General features: G+C 24.6%; 1 protein-coding gene and 1 long non-coding RNA gene across 2 annotated transcripts in view; both read right to left on the minus strand.

Moving 5' to 3' along the window:
- Positions 1-2,148: 2,148 nt before the first annotated feature.
- Positions 2,149-4,557, minus strand: LOC111632878. Its single transcript, XR_002757944.1, has 3 exons — positions 4,388-4,557; positions 2,735-2,934; positions 2,149-2,269 (listed from the first exon to the last, which is right to left on the minus strand). It is a non-coding gene; the product is annotated as an uncharacterized LOC111632878 (long non-coding RNA).
- Positions 4,558-4,623: 66 nt separating this feature from the next.
- LOC111632880 (vascular cell adhesion protein 1-like) overlaps positions 4,624-22,105 on the minus strand; it is a 182,322-nt gene continuing 164,840 nt past the window's right edge. The window contains exons 9-14 of the mRNA XM_023377404.1: positions 19,873-19,998; positions 18,426-18,453; positions 18,241-18,332; positions 16,805-16,932; positions 5,898-6,069; positions 4,624-4,634 (exon numbers count right to left, since the gene is read on the minus strand). Of these exons, the coding sequence (XP_023233172.1) occupies positions 4,624-4,634; positions 5,898-6,069; positions 16,805-16,932; positions 18,241-18,332; positions 18,426-18,453; positions 19,873-19,998 (557 nt within the window). The remainder of the gene's footprint in view (positions 4,635-5,897; positions 6,070-16,804; positions 16,933-18,240; positions 18,333-18,425; positions 18,454-19,872; positions 19,999-22,105) is intronic.

The raw sequence follows: 22,105 nt of genomic DNA on the forward strand, positions 1-22,105 counted from the left end.
TAATTATAATTATAATAATAATAAATACGGATAAATTTTTTTAATATAAAATCGGCATTTATTGTTTAAAAATAAGAAAACGTTAATTAAAACGAACGGAAAAAGTTGATAACATTAGAAAATTTAAACGTCTTAAACTAAATTATTAATTAAATTTAATTTATGAAATGATTTAATTTACACTTAATGATTAATTAAGATTTGTTTATTATTATTATGGAATTTTATTTGAAGTTGATTTAATTGAATAGAATCGATTTAATGCAATATTATGGAACAAATGATATATTATACTTAATGTAAATGTCTTGTCTGACGCCTTTATAACTTCCTTATTAATGTTATCATCATTTAACAGAAGGAAATGATATATAAAGTTTCGAATTAGATAAGATACAATTAATCCTTCCAACGTTTTGTAGTTTAATTGTAATCAAAGCACTTAATTCATTATTAATAATTACAAATATTTATTCTCAAACGACATATTTTGATATCAATTCTTAAAAATAAACATATCTTGTACATAAATTAAGAGAAATAATAATAATAATAATTAAATAATTTAATATTTTAAACTAAATACTACATAAATCTATCTATATATAACCTTTTTTTTATTATTAATAAAGTGAAAAAACATTGAATATCTTCATTATTCAACATGATTTTTTTTGAGGTTTATGTTTATTTAATTTGCATATAAACGTTTGATTTTTGTTAATTGTAAATTTATACATAAAGTCGAACCTCTAATAACAGCCACCTCCTAACAACGGACATTTTTTTAAATACAGTATAAGCTTTTATATATATGTGTGGCCGTTGTTTAGAGGTTTTCCTGTATTTGCACGCTGTTTTTTATGAGTATAAACTAAAAACTTTTAATTATTTCTCGATAGAAAAATCGTAATAAAAAATTTTTTAGATGCTAAATCACAAAAATTTCTCTCTTTTTTTTTTATTTAAGGGATTTTTCTTTAGAAAAAAACGTGATTAAAAACACTTTTATATATATATAAATATCAGAAGGTAATTTAGAATCTCGCAAATAAAATAATCTAAGAAAAAATTTTTGTATATTTTATTTTTCTGATTAATTTATTCAATTAATTTTGCGAATTTTTTTTAAATTCTTCTTCCACTAAAAAAAAAAACAAGGAAAAAAAATTACCCTTAAGAATCCATTTCGTTTCTGTCGTTGAGATTTAAACAATATCAACAGGTTTTTCACCCCCTTTTTTTTTTTAAAGGGATCTTTTCTTTTCGTAAATAAGGTATAATCTACGTCACAATAAATGATAAAATCGTCAATTTGTAAAATTCTTTCATGCCTAGATTTATTATGAAAAATACGACCAACAGGAACTTTAACTAGGCTTCATCAATCGAAAAAAGGCACTGGTTTTATATAAGTATATATATATATATATTTACAATTTTAAAACTGCATTTTACTATATTTTTTTTTTTGGTTTCAACAAACGTCACCTTCAACATTATTATATATTTATATATAACTCTTCTTCCTTAAGTAGTAGCCTATATTTAGATATGTGTTATTTATTTATTTATTTATAACGAATGTATTTTTTTTTTCTTTCTTTCTTTCTTTCTTCCATTGTTTGGTCATATGGATCCTGTTTTTCTTTTTTTTTATTTCAAAAAAGACGTCGAAAAAACCGTTTTATGAGAAAATGTATAAATGTGATGAACATATTACAAATGTGGCAGTGATGTTCCCGATCCTCTTTTATGACAGTTGAATTTATCAACGTGAATGAGGACTGCTATTTTATTATTATTATTATTTATTTTTGATTCTAAATCTGTCTTCATCCACCTAAAATTAAAACGAATATTTAAAAAATAAAATCATAATATCAACATTTTAGATTTAAATACACAGTAAAACCTGTCCAAAACGGAAGCTTAATAATAAAACAGAAACCTGTCTAAGAAGAAAAAATTCTTAGAAACGAAGCGATTTACTGTGTTTAAAAAGAAAAAAGAAAAAAAAACTTGTTCTAAACGGTATCGTGCGAGTCCGGTTTACACAGGTTTTATTATAATNCTTTTTTTTTATTTCAAAAAAGACGTCGAAAAAACCGTTTTATGAGAAAATGTATAAATGTGATGAACATATTACAAATGTGGCAGTGATGTTCCCGATCCTCTTTTATGACAGTTGAATTTATCAACGTGAATGAGGACTGCTATTTTATTATTATTATTATTTATTTTTGATTCTAAATCTGTCTTCATCCACCTAAAATTAAAACGAATATTTAAAAAATAAAATCATAATATCAACATTTTAGATTTAAATACACAGTAAAACCTGTCCAAAACGGAAGCTTAATAATAAAACAGAAACCTGTCTAAGAAGAAAAAATTCTTAGAAACGAAGCAATTTTATGTTAAAATGTAAAGCTAATATTGAAATTTTGGTTATATTTTAATAGCAAAAATTCATTTATATATTTTAATTTTTTTTTCTTCTTTTGGTTTAGAAATTTGATAGAATTGAACTTTGAAAATATTATTTATTGTTATAGAAAAGAAATATGAAAAGAGAAGATAAAAGAATTGATTTTTTTTTTCCTAAAAACTTCTTGATAAAATTACGGGAATAAAAGTTATACTTAGAAAGGACTCTCTCGCAACAATTCTTAGCAGTGATAATGTAAGATTATTTGGAATGAGACGAATGGTACGTTATTTTTATCCTTACCTGTCTGTTAATAATGATTCATGTTCCAAAAGATTTATGGAAGTAGACGACTGTGAAGATAATCCTCGATGGATTTCAAGGACGGAGATATGCATCATGTTGAAGTCGCCATTTTATGTCCTCCAAGACGACATTTGTTCCATCGTTTCTACTTACAATGGAGTACTAGTAGTCGAATATTCTATGGTAGGTTTTAATTTCTGTAATTAAATACATTAAAAAAAGATATATTAGAGGATACTCCAGAGATTCTTAATAGGAAAATTAATGAAAATTGAGATAAATTTGTAAACGTAAAATATTTTAATCTTAATTTTAAAGGTTAGGAAATGAAAACTTAAACGAAAATAAATTTTCAATTTGATTGTTTTTATATATACATATATACACGTTACACGTAATCTTACTTAAAAGACGTTAAAAAAATTAATGTTTTCATCAATTAATCCTTACATTTTGTGCTTGGAAACAATGTAGAATATACAAAAAAGTAATGAAAGTTTTAGTTTGTCTTTCTATGTAAATAACATTAAAAACTATTTATTTAAATGGAAATAAGTTTAAGAAGGAAAATTAACGGATTGGAATAATGAAGATTACAGCATAATGTAGTTCTATGCTTCAGGAAAAAGACGGAATTTCCATTATTCCTCCCATATTATACTAAATTACCTTTACTCCCAGTTAAAATGTGTGTTCAATCTTCTAAATTTAAACATTAAGCCAAGAGAATTGAGTGTTGAATTGTGTAATGGATACCTTAATTTTATATATATATGTGTGTGTTAATTTGCTTTGTTGTACAATATAAAATTATATAATTTAATAATTTTTTTCTTCTGTCCCCAATGGGAGAGGCCACCTTACATTAAATATAATGCGATTGTATGTAAAGCTGAAAGAAATAAGAAAGATATGCTGAAAAATTGAACTGAAACTTGTTTTATTCTTTCAGTTTTATTGTTTTAGCCAAGATAAAGCGTGTGGTAAATTTGGTAATTCAAAATAAAAAATAGAGCAACGATAAAAAATGCAAAAATTAAGAGATAAAAATTGAATTAGAACAGAATATTATATAAACCCATTGAGTAAGTTAAAAAATAAAAAATAAATAAATAAATATATAAATTAATTTTACTTTATAAAAGTTATTTAGAGCGAGTTAATGATCATAAAGTAAAAATTTTTTTTATTAAAATTAATAATTCATCAAATATTCGAGTAAAAATTAAGATAAAATATTATATTAGAAAAATTTAATAAAGTAAAATGATAAATGATCTGTACAATATTCTTTTTATTATTTTTCCCGCTAAATAGTCACAATCTGTGCTAAATAAGCTTAGAAAAGTGTTGTATTTTCATTTCGCCACATACTCTGGGTTCTATCAAATTGATTAAAATTGATTAACACATGCAGCCAAGTGTGTTAGATTAGGAAGGTCACGGAAGATGGCCATTCAGGGTAATAATGCATGTTGAACGTCACTCAACTGCTTGAGCTTATCCAGTAATGTTCATCACATTAATCACTTTAGAAACAATGACGATTAACAGTTTTATTCAAAGAGTTTCTTTTAACCAAAATTTCTCCACCGATCTGCATGGGAATAAAGGAAGAAAAAAAATCTCGTATATGGGTATATAATAGACCTTTTTATTACGCTGGAGACCCACGTTGTAAACGAGTGGCCATTCAGTTGTAATACCAAAATCGTCTTCGTCCGTATCTGGGCTCGGTGGCCTTCTTTGTGGCATTCTTGAACGAACAAAGTCGATCTCAGCGTATTCTATTGATGGGCCAGCTTGTCTCAAGAGGTGTTGCCGAGNAATTCTCTTGTGTATATAAAGTTTCAGTCAAAGAGAAAGAGGAGAAACTACCAAATTATTTATTTCTCATCTTAAAATTAATTTTATAATAACATTAATATATAATTCCATAATTTAAATAAAGTTTTTAACATTAGAATTTTAAATATAGGCCCTATATATATATATATATATATATTATGAAAATAGTGTATATTTTTTAAAGGTGGTAAAAGTTTTAATAATTTTATGATAATAGAATTTGTGTAGATAAATGTTATGTATTTAAAATTATGGAAATAAAATTATGCATTTTATGTATTATTCTTATACAATATATATGTGTGTGTGTATATATAGGCCTATATATAGTGTCATGTATAAAACTTTTATAAAACTATTTTATTTTTGTGAAATTATAATATTTATATATAAAAATTTGAAATGTTATGTAAACATATTTAAAAATACATAAATCTCATCTATGTTGTATTCGAAACAAAGTTAATATATAAAAATTTTATATTGTATCACAGCAAAATTTGAATAATAGAATTTCAATTCAAAAGTAACCCACATAAAACTGTAAAAGTATTTTTAAAATAGAAACTTTTCAAATATATCACTTTATTTTTTTTTTAATTTTTTATTTTTGTACATCTGAATTGAAGAGTTCTACTTTTCATTTCATTGCCAACCATTCAGTGATAGATGCCAAAAATTTTTTAAAATGATTTTTAGAAGATTTATATCTGCTATTTTGAAATATTATATATATTATTTCGTGGAATCTTATTCTAAAGATCTTTAACAACTAGAATAGACTAATCTGTAACTTACCAAACAATACGTGGAAAGGAATTGTAAATATCTGCTTAAAGCAGTGGTGCTTAATTTGGGTTGAAGATCTCAGTAAAATACAATAATATCAAATTTAAATACTGGATATAATTATGACATTTTTCCTATTGTAAATCACAAACTTAAAACTAAATGTTTTTGGAGTTCAATATAAATTCCTACTTTCATCCGTCTAGTTCTCTATCTGTCTGTCCTATTTTAATCTTGAGAACGTTGTTAGATAGATAAAAATTGAAACCGGATATGGAAAGCATAGGAAAAAGAGACCCCGTATATAACGTTTGGTTTAGACCGGAAATCACTTGATTTTAATTCAAAAATTTTCCCCCGAATGGTATATAGATGATCGGCATGACTATGTTGTTACCAGGGGAAGTATGATTTACAGGGGCAAAACACTACTCATTTGAGGTTGGAAAATATATATTTTAAATTAAATAAATTAAAAATATGGTTAAAAATGGCAGCCCGGCATTGTGACGATAATTTTTGCTCGTTATATTGGTGAATGGTCCCGTATCTGGGCTCGGTGGCCTTCTTTGTGGCATTCTTGAACGAACAAAGTCGATCTCAGCGTATTCTATTGATGGGCCAGCTTGTCTCAAGAGGTGTTGCCGAGGTGCGGTTGGAAATGACAGCTCCGCATACAACACTTCACTATTTGGCTGTGGGAGAGAAACAAAAAGTCACTTACAGTTCATACAAGCTGAGTATATTTTTAATCAATACTTTGTTGAATTATACAGAAAAAAAAATAAGAATATATCATTCTATAAAAAAAAGAACAGTAGGAAATAGGAATGGTATAAACATTTATAATCTTCTCTTTCTTTATAAATTGTATAATATAAAATTTAAAGTGATTTAACTATTTTAAAATATAGTAAAAAATATTCAGAAAACTCTATAATAAAATTTATTAGAAAAATATTTTCTTCTATTGATAGAATAATAATTATGGTCAATTATACACAAAGCAGATTTACAAAATTATCTAATTATATTAAACATTCAATTAAATCTTTAATTATATTTGATTTAATTAGTGCTTTTCAAATATCCAGTAATTCGTAGTACGTAATACAAAATAATTAATTAATAATTAAAATTGAAGAATGCCAAGTTTATCACGTGTAATATCCTTAGTTAATAATACTTAAATAAACTTAAAACAAAATTCTTGATTAATCGAATTTTTCTTAAGGTATAATTAATGAGAAACAATATATAATACATGAATTATAGTGTATAGGACTTAATCAAGACACTGCTTGGCCTTATACATACAAGATTCATGAGGCCTTGTATATTAGGAAACATGCTTATTATTATTATTATTATTGTATTTTATCTATAGGCCCTCTTAGCCTCATATTATTTTTTTTTATAATGATTAATTCAGCAAATATTATACTTTATAGCAAACAGGTATAAAATATATTTATAAATATTACAGAAAATGTCTCAAAACTCCAATCTTAGTTCATAAAATTAAATATAAAAATTATCACAATTTCTATATATAAGAAGCCATTATTAAGATTAATTTATATTTAAAAAAATGTAATAATTTCATTTAAAACTTGGTAGTTTTAAAATTAAAAAAATTTATATATTAATAAAGGATTTTTTTTTAAAAAAAGCAATTACTTTTACATTATAAAAATAATAAAAATTCTTATATTTAAGCAAAAATTTATAAGTATAATTCTCAAAAGACTCGACTTCTATATTCAAAAAAAATCATTTAATGTAAGATATTGCAGAAAATATAATTTTTTAAAAATTTTATAAAAGTCAATTTTATGACGCCATTGCTGAAATTTCTTCTTCGAGTACACTAACTTGCAATTCTCTTGTGTATATAAAGTTTCAGTCAAAGAGAAAGAGGAGAAACTACCAAATTATTTATTTCTCATCTTAAAATTAATTTTATAATAACATTAATATATAATTCCATAATTTAAATAAAGTTTTTAACATTAGAATTTTAAATATAGGCCCTATATATATATATATATATATATTATGAAAATAGTGTATATTTTTTAAAGGTGGTAAAAGTTTTAATAATTTTATGATAATAGAATTTGTGTAGATAAATGTTATGTATTTAAAATTATGGAAATAAAATTATGCATTTTATGTATTATTCTTATACAATATATATGTGTGTGTGTATATATAGGCCTATATATAGTGTCATGTATAAAACTTTTATAAAACTATTTTATTTTTGTGAAATTATAATATTTATATATAAAAATTTGAAATGTTATGTAAACATATTTAAAAATACATAAATCTCATCTATGTTGTATTCGAAACAAAGTTAATATATAAAAATTTTATATTGTATCACAGCAAAATTTGAATAATAGAATTTCAATTCAAAAGTAACCCACATAAAACTGTAAAAGTATTTTTAAAATAGAAACTTTTCAAATATATCACTTTATTTTTTTTTTAATTTTTTATTTTTGTACATCTGAATTGAAGAGTTCTACTTTTCATTTCATTGCCAACCATTCAGTGATAGATGCCAAAAATTTTTTAAAATGATTTTTAGAAGATTTATATCTGCTATTTTGAAATATTATATATATTATTTCGTGGAATCTTATTCTAAAGATCTTTAACAACTAGAATAGACTAATCTGTAACTTACCAAACAATACGTGGAAAGGAATTGTAAATATCTGCTTAAAGCAGTGGTGCTTAATTTGGGTTGAAGATCTCAGTAAAATACAATAATATCAAATTTAAATATTGTATATAATTATGACATTTTTCCTATTGTAAATCACAAACTTAAAACTAAATGTTTTTGGAGTTCAATATAAATTCCTACTTTCATCCGTCTAGTTCTCTATCTGTCTGTCCTATTTTAATCTTGAGAACGTTGTTAGATAGATAAAAATTGAAACCGGATATGGAAAGCATAGGAAAAAGAGACCCCGTATATAACGTTTGGTTTAGACCGGAAATCACTTGATTTTAATTCAAAAATTTTCCCCCGAATGGTATATAGATGATCGGCATGACTATGTTGTTACCAGGGGAAGTATGATTTACAGGGGCAAAACACTACTCATTTGAGGTTGGAAAATATATATTTTAAATTAAATAAATTAAAAATATGGTTAAAAATGGCAGCCCGGCATTGTGACGATAATTTTTGCTCGTTATATTGATGAATGGTCATAAATGAATTTTATTTCTTAACCATATAAAGAGACCACCAATGGACGACTGGATAAAACCACTGAACATTGGTAATTGGTCGCGGGTTCGTGCCTGACCAGTAGGCTGGCCACGTGATGTTTTCCGTGTTTTCTTCACTTGTCTAATAGCTAAATAGGGGCTAGTTCCTATAGAAAATTTTTTAAGAAAGTAGACACTCTCCTCTTGGTAGCTCACCTTGTGTTGGCTTATAATCAATCCAATTCCCACTTAACAACATAAGCCTAAAAGTAATGTAAAATATATATGAGAAAATGGGATGAGAATACTCTCTTAGATGAAAAGATTTGACAAATTTTTTATAAGGTATTTTAAATATTTAAAGAATGAGGACAGAAGAAAGGATTAGGTATATTAGTAAGTATACTATTCTATTCGGTTAGGCATTTACGTATTCTGTATTCTGTTTTAGAGACATTTTGCAGGAAATTTTAATGTTTACATGAACTAGAACTGAATGGGAAGTGAATATAACCCCATTAAAAATGCAAGCGACAAGTAAAAGTTTCATATCTCTGATTTATGTGTATAGCTTTTACGAAATATCATCATTTTAAATCTTAATTACAAAACTTAAATTGTTAAAAGTTCTATCCTTCTTTTCTTCGTCTCATACGGAAGAACATTAATGGAAATGGAAATGATCTAATCCATTGTAACATTTAAAAACACTTTAGAAGTTATAGAAAACTTTTCAGAGAAATCAAACATTAGAGTTCAAGTAAATTCACCTTTCAGTCTTTATTTATCGAACTTCATCAATTATACTGGTGATGTACGATGAAAAGTCAAGAACAAAGACTGCAGATGCTCTTTCCACTTCTCTAACAAAAATAATGGGATATCTGAAGTTTTGAACAAAACATTTATTTAATGAAAAATTAATACGACTTTTCTAAGCTTTGCCTGTAATTAATATAATAATTTTGGAAGATATTTTACTTATTACAGGAAGTAAGAAATTTTATATTTCACTCCATTTCTTCTTGAAAACATTAGAAATTTCTGCTTGAAGACATTCCTATTGACTTGTAATGTATATATATATATATTTTATTGTTTAATATGATATTACTCTTATTGTAAAACAATGAATGGAAGATTTATATGTAATAAAATACAAGAAAATCACCAGAAAAAACAATGAATATTCACTAAGATAATGTGAAATTGGATATAAATTAATTCCTTCAGCGATATCTTAATTATAATTATACATACATAACCGTTAATTTTTATATATAACTGACCTCAAATTTTAATACATTCACCATAAGACTGTATAATTATCGTATTCTTTAAACTCAGAATGTATTAATCATGCAGAGTTGGCCCAAAAGTCATTTAACCGAAATATATTATTTTTATAAACGGTTTTAATTAATAGTTCTTAAAAGTACATCTCGGTTAACTAAATTTTGGGCCACCCCTAGATGTTTAATATATTACAATATACTTTTGGTGCATTTTATACCTCGTGTTAATATATTATTTGCAGTTTTCTTCGTTATTTCAGTCATAATAAAACCTTTAAAATGTTATTTATTTAATACAATAATCTCGAGAATGGACTACAGTATCAACCCTCCCAATAATGCCCACCTCTAAACAGCTGCCATTTTATTTTCATGAACATTTTTCGAACAAAAATGAAAACAAAATAACTTCTAAACAGCGTTAACCTTCGAACAACATCCATTTTTTTAATGCTCTCGTCTGTGGCCGTTGTTTACAGGTTTTGCTGTACATATTTTACTTAATTATAATAAATTCTTAGCTAAATAATTATTTATAAACAAATAAATGTTTATTTTTTAACCAAAAATCAAAGTTTTTAATTAAATTTTAAGTAAATAAACAAATAAATTATTATCGAATATTTCTTTAAATAAATACAGTACTGTACTTAAAAAAAAAATATATCAAACATTAAAAATCAATTAAAACTTTAAAACAGATACACATTAATATTAAAAAAACTAAATATTCGATCGATAAATGTATTTAAATTCCTTAAAATATAAACAACACGAAGAAACTTTGTCATAATAAATCATAGAATTTCTTTAAAAATAATAATAATAATAATAAATAATAATATAAATATTAATAAAAGTTATATTTTAATTTTAAATATAAGTAAATAAATAAGCTTGTTTATGTTTTAGTTGAATATAATTAAATTAATTATCATATAAATGAAGAATTTAAGTTTATATTTAGCACAGTTAGTATTTTAACATGAATAATATTTAAGTTCAAAGTTCAATATTTTTTTTAGTTAAATATATGTCAGAAGTATTGATCAGAATAAATTTTATTAAATAAAAAATAGGGGAAAAAATTGTAAAAATACATTATGTAAATATAACTAAATTAAATAAGCACAGCGATTTTTTTTCTCCATGTTAGAAAGAAAAATAAATATAACATCAAATACTTTAATGGTAACATTTAGGAAGTTTATTTTAAAAGATAGAAAACAGATAAAGTTTATTACTCCACATCACTTTTACTTATATTATAAAAGATTTTTTTTTTACTATTTATAAATTTTAAATCCATTCCATACATATATTTTTACCTAGATTTAAAAATCTTTATACCATTCTTACTATGTATATTCAATACTTTGCTATATATTTGAATAAGATCTGTAAAAAATTTGAAAGAATTTTTTGAAATATTTTGATAAGAAACTGGATCAATACATAAGCAAAATAGAAATGGATTCAACAGAAAAAAAAAAATATATATATATATTTTTTTTCCTTCCAAAATTGATTCAAGTAAACCAATAAATATTGGTAAAACAAATAATAAAATTTGCATAATATTTCAATATAATAAAATATAAAAAAAAATACTCAAATATATAGAAATTTTTGTATAATATAAATATTCAAATATTTTATAAAATGTGGAAAAAGATTTAAAAAAAACAATAAGGATAAGAATAAATTTATTCCTGAGTTCTTTATTAGAGAGCAGGAAAAAATATATATAACTGAATATAATATGAATATATACAGGAAAATAGTATCATATATACTCTTGTAAGTTCCTTAATAGGAAAAAAGACATAGAAAATCTTATTTAAATAATATAAAAGGTAAATATAATGACTTTTTTATGCTTTGTTCTTGTATAATGTATCTCATAGTTCGTATAAATTACATATAGTTTGTATTATTCGCTAATCTCAGCATTGTTTGTAAGTCTTATACAAAAAATTAAAATTAAAAAATAATATATATACTAAAAAATTAATTTATCATCAGATTTTCTGACTATTTCAAAAATTTTTTTTTCTCTATGTTTATAAACAATTTACGAATGAAAAATTACGTTACTTTCAATGATTAAAAAATAACATTTATAATTTATTTTGTTCGTTTGTATGTTTGTTTGTTCGAAAGATTTTTCAGAAATTAAAAATATAGAGTCAAAGTATTTTTTTTAAATAAAAGTACATAGGCTCTTTAGATGATTTATTATTGAAATAATCAATAATTCATCTAAACAAAGCATCACTAATATAAATATTTAATTTTTATAAACTAAAAGAGCAGACTGATGAAACTGGTCATTATCAATCGCTATCATTTCATCGAAATTGCCACTAAATTGAAAATTTTCAAACAATAACAATGAACTCTACACACAAGTTTGAGTTTGAAAAGTAACAAAACATTACAATTTAGTAATTTACTAATACTGAGGTTGTGTTTTTTTGCTTTATTTAATATTTATGAGAGAGACAAATTCACAGATATAAATAAGAAAACTTAATTTCATTTACAAATTAATTTCATTAAAGAAATGTGTGGGGTGATTTCTCAATGTGTCTAACTGTACTTACTTTTTCTCTTTGTTAAAGTTATATATTGAGGTTATTTTAAGACAAAAAATAACTACAAGATATAAATTTTCAAAAAAAGAAACATATAAAATTATATTGTTTACTCTTTTTACCCCGAAAGTGCTATTGAAACAATTTAGATCTATTCTTCTTTTCATTACATCTCAAATCTACAATGATAGTGTATCTTATATCAATTGTTACTGATAAATATAAGGATCAAATTCCAAATTGTAGTATTCTGAATGTTCTTCAGATATCTGTTGGTATCTGGGGCTTCTTTTTTTTACCTATTGCTATCCTATATCACAAACAATCATGTCTATGATAGTTCAGGATACAAATTTCTCTGACATCTTCAGTTTTCTAGATATATACCTCTATTTTTCCCTTTTCTACTCCTAGAAAGTGTCTCGCTTGTCTTTTATCAGTTATCTGGATGTGACTTCATCCAGCTGAAAAGAAATAAAGAAGATTATAGCTGAAAGGGAAACAAAGAAATGTGACCCTTTCTTTATTTTCTACTTATTTTTTTGTATCACTTTTTCTTAAACTCTTAGATCCGATCCTTTTTCCATACAATGACCTCCGGTTACACATTAACTTCGTCTCTAAAATTACCTTTTACTTCAAACAGTATATTTTCTGAGATTATTATATAGATATATATTAAATTAGTATTATTAAATTATGATTATTATCGTCTTCTATCATCAAATATATGTTATATAAGCCTTTATTTTCTTTGCATTTTGCTTTAAAATTTCTCCTTTGGCCATCTTGTTTTATTTTTTATTAAAAAAATCTTTATTTATATATTTTTGTTAATCTTTTAATATTCAGTAAATTTACATAAAATATTTATTACTTTTGTTTGTTTATTACTTTTTGCTTGTCAACAACAACAATAATAATTTTTAATTTAATATTTTATATTCCTCTTCTAAAAAAACGACTTTTAATATTAATAAAAGATCTATTTTTTTAAGCTTATAAAATATTAAATTTTTTTATTTTTATAATAAATTTCTTATGTTAAAGATTTTAATAAACAAACATTATCCAGGTGTTGTTATTATAACGATAATGATAAGTAATTGCATCCAGTAAAGGAAAAATAAAATAAATAAATGCGTTAAGGATTTTAAAGGATTATAAATAAGAGTTTTAAAAATTTTCTATGAAAATTTTATATTTTTATATCCTTTTGACAAGAATTTATCCATAAAAAAGCAATCTTAAATCTTTTACATCACATTATAGTCGCTAGATTCAAGATTCCTCTTTGAAATTATTTTCAAGAGATGTCTGCATCTTTCTTCTGATAAAAATCAACATTTATAGATAAAAAAAATTGTAATATTTCTACAAATCTTTTCGATTTTATAAAGTGTAATTTTAAAAATATTATCTTCAATTATTCTTCTTTTATTTTGTGTATTTTCTCAATTATCAAAATTATTTGTAAATAATCAATTTGTAATTTGGTTTACAATTATTTATTAATCGAAATTGTAAATAAAAAAGTATAAAGAGTATAACATCAAAAAATCATAAATAAAAGGCTGTTTTTTTGTTTACATTTTAAAAATTATTTTATTGATAATATTTATAAATAATTTTCAAAATAAAACGCTTACAAAGTATGGCGATTGGTCGAAAAATGACCCCCCTCCAAGATTTTTATATTTTTGGACTCAAGGGACTTTGAAACGACGAGAAATGCAAAAACGTTGGACGTTTTTTTTCTGTATGTATAGATGTTAGTGTGTATAGAGGGCACGATTTTGTTCACTCACTTTGAAGCTTAATATCTCCTTTGCTTTTTATCGAAAATTTCTGAAATTTTGCAGAAAAGTTTGTGTATTAGGGAAAAATGTTTTTATAAATTTTCACGAAAATCGCATCATTGGTTCGAAAGATATGGCCCAATCTTCTTAGTATCTCCCAAACCAATCTGAAGACTTAAAGGTAATAGAAGCAATTATTAGTGTTGAAAACAAATAAAAAATGCCGGAAAAATTCATTACCAGATTTTTAAAAATGTTTTTATATTTTTAAAAATTATAAAATATTATTTAAAATTACTTCGTTGTGTAATTTATTTAAATGAAATTTAAAAATTATTTTTATTAATTTTTTTTTTAAATTAATTATTGTAAACATTTTATTTTGAAAATTATTTTTAAAGATTTTAAAATATTATCAATAAAATAATTTTAAAATATAAATAAAAAGGACCCTTTTATTTATAATTTATAATTAAATATTACAAACGAAATAAAACAAAATACAGTCAAACCTGTCAACAGCGGCCAGTGACGGGAACACAAAAATTATTGGGAGATGTCCGTTATTTGGAGGTTCGACTGTACTAATATTTAATTATAATATAACAAATCCATTAAAATTCGAGGAATTCAAATCATTTAACTGTATTGCAAAAAATAATAAATAGTAAACGAATAGTTGTAGATAATAGTAAAAAAATAATAAACGAAATTGTTATAGATGATGGTTGTGAATTATATACTAAAATTTTGCAACTTTCTGAAATATATATGTGATATAAAGGGTCAGCGACTTCCATTGTTACGCACTCAAGTCACACGTTCTGGTCACGTTCAGGCGACACACTTCGAATCCGATTCGAAAGATTAAGTGAACTTGTTGAACACCAATATATTCGTCATGTTTTCGGCTTTATTCGTGTATTGAACTTGAAATTTTGAAAATTATTACACGAATTTACCCATCAATCAAATAATTTCTCCTCGGTATTGTGAAAATATTTAGTAAATTTGATTTGTTTACCTTAAAATTATTATTTCCAATCATTTTTTTTAAAATCATGGCATTCTGTTTCGTTTTCTTTCGGTTAGACATACGAAAGGTAAATTTAAATGCGATTAGATTATTTTGCATTAATTTTACTAATGATCTTTCATTTCGGAGCTTTAGTTTAATATATAATTTATAATTATATAATGTAATTATGGTTCAATACAGTCAGCATTATTAAATACAATCTATCGTTAATTGACATGTTAACGGTTATTATGATATTTGACATTTTCATTTCCCATTCTTTTGATTAAAGTATTATTATGTTTTGTGTGAATTATTAATATAAATTATATATTTATCATGTAATCTTATGCCAATTTGTTTATCAAAAATTGTTCTATTAATTATTCATTTCGATCATGTGGTTTTTCTTTAAAAGCATAATTTAATTTCATGTGAATTCTGATTTCTATAGATGTTAATGAATAAAGGAATCACTTCAAAAACACAAAAAAAATATTTACTTAGATCCACTTTGAAGATTAATAATTCCTGTATCATTTGTCAAAAATTTCTGAAATTTTGCAGGGAGGTTTGCGTATTACGAGGAAAGTTTCCTAGCAATTTTCAGAAAAATCGAACGATTAATTAGGGAGATGTAATCTCAGAAAATAAGCTCATACTTTGAACTTATATCGTATACATTTATGCAATATTAATCCAAATAAATCCGTTTATATAATATAACTAGTAATTAATGTCAACTTATGCCTCCTTTAACTATTATTTTCTTTATTTTTGATAATTATTCGTACATAATTCATCTACAAGCCAATAAATGTAATGATTTCATGTACTTAAAACAGTTCAAGTGGTGTTGCATATTTATATAACTGTATTATTTTAATAGTTAACTAGTAGCCCTTCTATCTTTTTACTTTTATCCAAAATGTATTCAGGATAAAATTTTTTAGCACGTTAATCGTATAAAATTAATTACATTCATCATATTTGTCAAAGGAATAAACTAGCCTACGGGTGAAGAACACGAAGCTTTCAGATAACATGTCACCTAATACGATATCAAATGAAATTTCTCGACAGAAAAATGAAACTTATTACTTATAAAGTATGTTTTTCCTTCATGTTTTTAATGATGAAGACATCTATCTAAATGCAATTTATATATATATATATTATTAGTGAAGGAACACTAAATGTACACATCTACGCGACTTGCAATACATCTTGCGACCTTGCAAGTTATCTTAATCCAATACATATTCAATTTGCAATATTTTAAATATATTTTTTTTAAATAAATCGTAAAGTAAATGTATATATATAAAAATATACATAATAAAATCTGTGTTGTTACTACCTGAAAACAAATTAAATTATTCTCTTCCACATGAATTGTGAGTTGGCTGGCAGTTGCTATATTTACACAGTGGATGGTAGAGGATGGGGAGAAGTATAGTAGTTGCAATTTAGTAAATTATATTTACCTTTGTTACCCTTTGAGGTAGAATACTTGTGATATTTTCACTGATTTCTTCGGAAGAAGAAAAAGTTGAATAAGAAGGTCCTGCGGGTCGTGAACGATGACTTTCCCTTCTCGATTCGTATGTTGTAACTGCAGAATAATATATCAAACGCATAATGGTGAAATATAACAAAATAAGTAAATAAATAGAATATACGTATTTTATGCAATATATATATATAACATAAAAAAGGCCTAACTATATTTTCACATATGTAATATATTATAACAGCTATATAAATTTTTTATATGAAAAATTCTTTACATGGTCATGCATCATAAAAATTCCGTGACAAATGACCCATAAGTAAAAAAGACATATATATATAATATATATAAATTTTTTAAAATGTCTTTAATATTAAAATGATTATAGGAAACGTGTGAGAAATTTTATTTTGTAAATGCTTTTACTGTTATAGAATAAGCGATTTTACTGTATGCTTCTTATACGTCTTGGTTTATATGAAAGATTGCTATATAAAACATATTTTTATAAATGTTTAAATTCAATTTTTAATAATAAAAATGATTAAATTGAATTGATAATAATATATTTTACGTTTAAAACGTTATATCGCATGGCCAAATATTATTTTAAATTTACAAATGAAGGTAACGGGTGGCATTTGTCAGGTTATGTAAACAGTGTGTAAAGTGTTGATACTTAATTTTTACTCATTTCTACAATCTACACGATTATATAAGATACGAGTTAATGTGTAAACGTAGACATTTATTTGATATTTATTGTAAAGATTGTGATAAAATTTGGCAAATGATGCATGAACGTTTCCAAGGTGACGATAATGAGTCAATTAATATTTTGTGGTCGCTGAACATGTTCATTTCGTGAGTGATGATAAATCGATTACTGTAAAACAACTAAATCATTTTTAATAAGAAACTTTTCCAATCAAAACTTCATTTTTCTACTTTTTAATACGAAACTAGTTGCTAATATAACTAATAATACGAAACTAATAATAAATTTACAAATTTTTCTTTTATATTTTATTGATTTGTACATATTGTACAGTGTGAAAAGTTGTTTAAAACGGAGTCGAAATAATCAAATAATAATAGAAATGTTTTACTTAAATCTTATTCTTAGATAATCAGATGTACCGAAGCAAAAAAAAAATTATTTAAAATTAGTTTTTAATATTAAACTTATGCAATTATCGTGTATATTTTAAGTTCACTTTAAATAATTGAAATAAATTTGCTTCTAGAAGCTCAGAAAATAAATAATATACCTGTCGTGTATGTGATACAACGAATCCTTTTTAATTAATTAACTAAATTGTTTTAAAGTATACAGAATGTATCGATAGAAGGGAATATTTGTGTACGTGTGTTTTGGAATTTCCAGCAATAAATGTGCCATATTCTTACTCTGAGTATCATTGTTTGGTGGAATGATGTCCGGACCTTTTCCAGTGGTATCTTGTAATTCCTCAATTTCTTTCTTCAATGAATCTTCAATCCTACAAAGAACATAATAATAAATTATAATTTACTTTTTGTTGTGTCTAATTAATTAATAATTAAATTAACATCACACTGAAAGTTGAACTTACTTGGTTTCTATCTCGATATGGGGTTGAACTGCAAAAGTAAAGAATAAAATCATGTAGATGCTTACTTATATGATTACTGTAAACTTACTTATATTTAGGATTATGTATATAAAATATAGTTTATAGTTATTTATTATAACGTTAATAATATTAAACAGGGCGAAAGATAGTAGGGTATTAAGATTGGTTTTCTCTGTTGGAATCATTTTATGACATTGTTTCGAAATAAGATTTCGAGTAAATTTTATAGTTTTCGAGTAGTTTTCAAATAATTCATGCGTTAAAAGGATCATTGTAGTAAACTGCCATCAAAAACAAGAGCTTTTTTTGAACTCAATTCTTCAACTTCTATCCTAATTCTAGTCTATTTTCTGTCATAACTTAAATCGATACGGACGGCCATATAAAATATTACTGTTTAATTTTCTAAACATAAACAATTTTTGTTCATTTTTTTTAATTTAAAATNTCCTAATTCTAGTCTATTTTCTGTCATAACTTAAATCGATACGGACGGCCATATAAAATATTACTGTTTAATTTTCTAAACATAAACAATTTTTGTTCATTTTTTTTTATTTTAAATTTAAGTATTGCAATTTTTTTCTGAAATTTGAAACTTGCTTTTATCAAATAAGGAAAAGAGAGAGAGAGAGAGAGAGAGAAGGGAAGGAACACCTTTCTAGTGAATAATGACTTTAGGAAATGAAGTAAAATTTTCAAAAAACAGGTGTTTCCATGTGTAGCAAAGGAAAGTCTTTATAATATTAGCTTTAGTGAAATGTGGTCTATAGAACTGTTCATTCTGTTGTGATATATGACGAAATGTTCTTTGCTGTCATACAACTAGAAAAACTATCTCCTTCAGTCCATTTTCTTGTCATGTTGTATTTTACAAACGTGACTTCATATTTCACACATTGGCTCCTTTCTTTGAACCTTTCGGAAAAACTCATTTCCTTTGCTACATCATAACTTGTATTAGTGTTACTAAGTGTAGGTATACTGGCAGGCCGGGGTATAACAAGAAACTTTGAACCATTTCTTGTAGAAGTAACATTTTTATCACTTTACTCAAAAGAACTTGATGCCATCTTTATAAAGAAGGCAATATTTTATTAGATATGAAGGCTATTTATTTTTATTATAGAAATAGGTAAGACCATCAACAAAAAAAGTTTTCTATACACTAAAGCTTGAGCTATGATTTTTTAAATGATCTTATGTAAATAATAACCTAGTTCAGGCAAATTTAAACCGTAATATTTAAGAATTTTCTGACTTTTTAAATATATATTTAAGTCAAAGTAAACTAGCGAACGATGACTGCTTTATGGTATTAGAAATCCGTTTCCAGATAAAGATTTTTACTTTAATTTTTAGTTAATATTGTAGAACATTTATTTTATCTCATTCGAGTATATCTTTATATTGTTTTATAACTGACCTTTATCGGAATCTCCTCCATTTAAACGCATAATAAATATGACAACTCCTGCTAACAGCACCAGCACTCCAACAATTCCTATGAGGACACCCAATATTGGACTTACACTTGTTTGTTCTGTGTTGACTGAAAGAAGAAGCTTAATTAGAAGGCATTTACTCAATCAAGTGTTATTTATAGAGTCAACTTAATCTAGTTGTTTTCTTTTTATAATTTACTAATGACGTGTAAAACAATAATAATTATATATTTACTCATTTATTGGCGTGTAATTACTTACACAAAAATTAAGATTGTTACATATAATTTACTCGAGAACTCTTACAAATTTAAAAAAAAAATAAAATAATAATAAAAATTTATTACTATAATATCCAAATTTAGTAAATCAGTCGACTGTAAGAACTTATTATCTTAATTAAGTGCATCATTTTTTATCTTAAATTTGTTATTGTCGGATGCATTATCAAAATGGATAGAAAATTAAATTATAAAAGTTCAGTGAAAATATAAGAAAAGAAAATTCAATATTATAGTCGCATTTTTTTTGATAATTTCGGGAAAAATTTCTATGAATTTATGGAACTAGTAAATGGTATGGAGTATCATAAGCATGGAATTTTGTGAAGCATCACAGTAACTTTCAGTGGCAAACGGTTTGTAGAGTTTGCATTACACCAACAAATATAACTTAAGTATAGAACTTGCTTACTTAGGAAGGGAATAGAAGTTCTGAAATTGGATACCAGATAAAAAGTTAGCCAGAAGTAGCGTAAAAACTTGAGAAATTTAAAAATTTATGAACAATTTCTGGAATTTTTTTAACTGACGTCTAATTTTAAGAATTATATAAAATTTAAAACTTAAATTATAAGAAAAAATATATATTTTTTTAAAGTAACTAATAATAATTTCAAGATATTTAAGTAAATAAGATGTTTTTAAAGAAGTAATTTTTGTAAATGTATGAATTGAAAGAAGGATAAGTTAATTTAACTATTCCTAACAATGACATTCTTTGTGGAATAACAAAAAAACAATCGATCTGCATCATCATAAGTAGTCTACTTGCGAACGAATAAAGTTCTATATCAAGAAAAGTTTCATAGTAAGTTGTCGATTGCTTAGAATATAAATTGATACAAAAATACCACGAAGAAAACAAGTTTCCATTATAGTTTATCGTTGAGCAGAAAAAGCAAAATAAAAGATACAAAAATTGAACAATGGAAAAATCAAATATTTTCAAATAAAAATAAATTTTTGATAACAATAGTCTTACATTTGTACACAAAAATATAATGAAAAAATACGAGCAGAAACCGAACGGGACATCTGGGTGACAAATGACCCCCGAGCTCTTATTCTGTTAGAGTTTACTGGATGTTTCTACAACAGTAAGGTTTGAAAAACTATATTTTGTGGTTGGAACCATGAATTCGAACCGGTATGCCAAGATACTGACAACACATCTCCTGAGGCTTCTTTGGGGTTTTTTTTTTCCTACAGAGACCTGGCACCGTGCCGCTTATCAGGAATGGCATGTAAGGATTTTATTTTATTTTTCTATACCCAATTTTTTTTCCTTTTATTATTATTTTTGAAATTTTTATATTCACATATATTCAATAGAGATCTCTGTATTGTCAACATAAGGTATAGGTCCTGTCAAATTCATCCAATGTTATTTCAAGAAGGAAACTGATGAAGGACGAATGAAACTTAGATATAGATTCAATAAATATCTGGAACAGTAATAAAAAGTTGTGTAATTTTGAAATTTGATTCTTTTCTTCAAAAGTATATAAAGATATCAGTAAAATTTTTGAAAAATAAGAAACAAAAAAAAAGTATAAATACTATTATTATATAATATCTTATCATTGAAATTTTTTATAATATTTCTTTAAAATTTATTTTATAAAAAACACAGGAAAATTTTATTTAATAACAAGGTAGCTTATATTTGTATAATTATAAAAAAAAATTCTGAAAAATGTTATAAAATGTATTTTTATTTAATATCAATGAAAATATATTCAGAATTTTTTAAATGGATAAAATACAAAATATAGTAGACCCCCTATAACACTGTAGATAATTCCGTGTTATATGAATTTCATGTTGTACGAGTCACTTAGATTTTACAAATACGTGAGCCGTTTACAGCCCGGCACACGTATTTGTAAAATCTAAGTGACTCGTACAACATGGAATTCATATAAAACGGAAT

This window comes from Centruroides sculpturatus, unplaced genomic scaffold, assembly GCF_000671375.1.
Source record: "Centruroides sculpturatus isolate CEXI.00-Female unplaced genomic scaffold, Cexi_2.0 scaffold832, whole genome shotgun sequence".
Lineage (NCBI taxonomy): Eukaryota > Metazoa > Arthropoda > Arachnida > Scorpiones > Buthidae > Centruroides > Centruroides sculpturatus.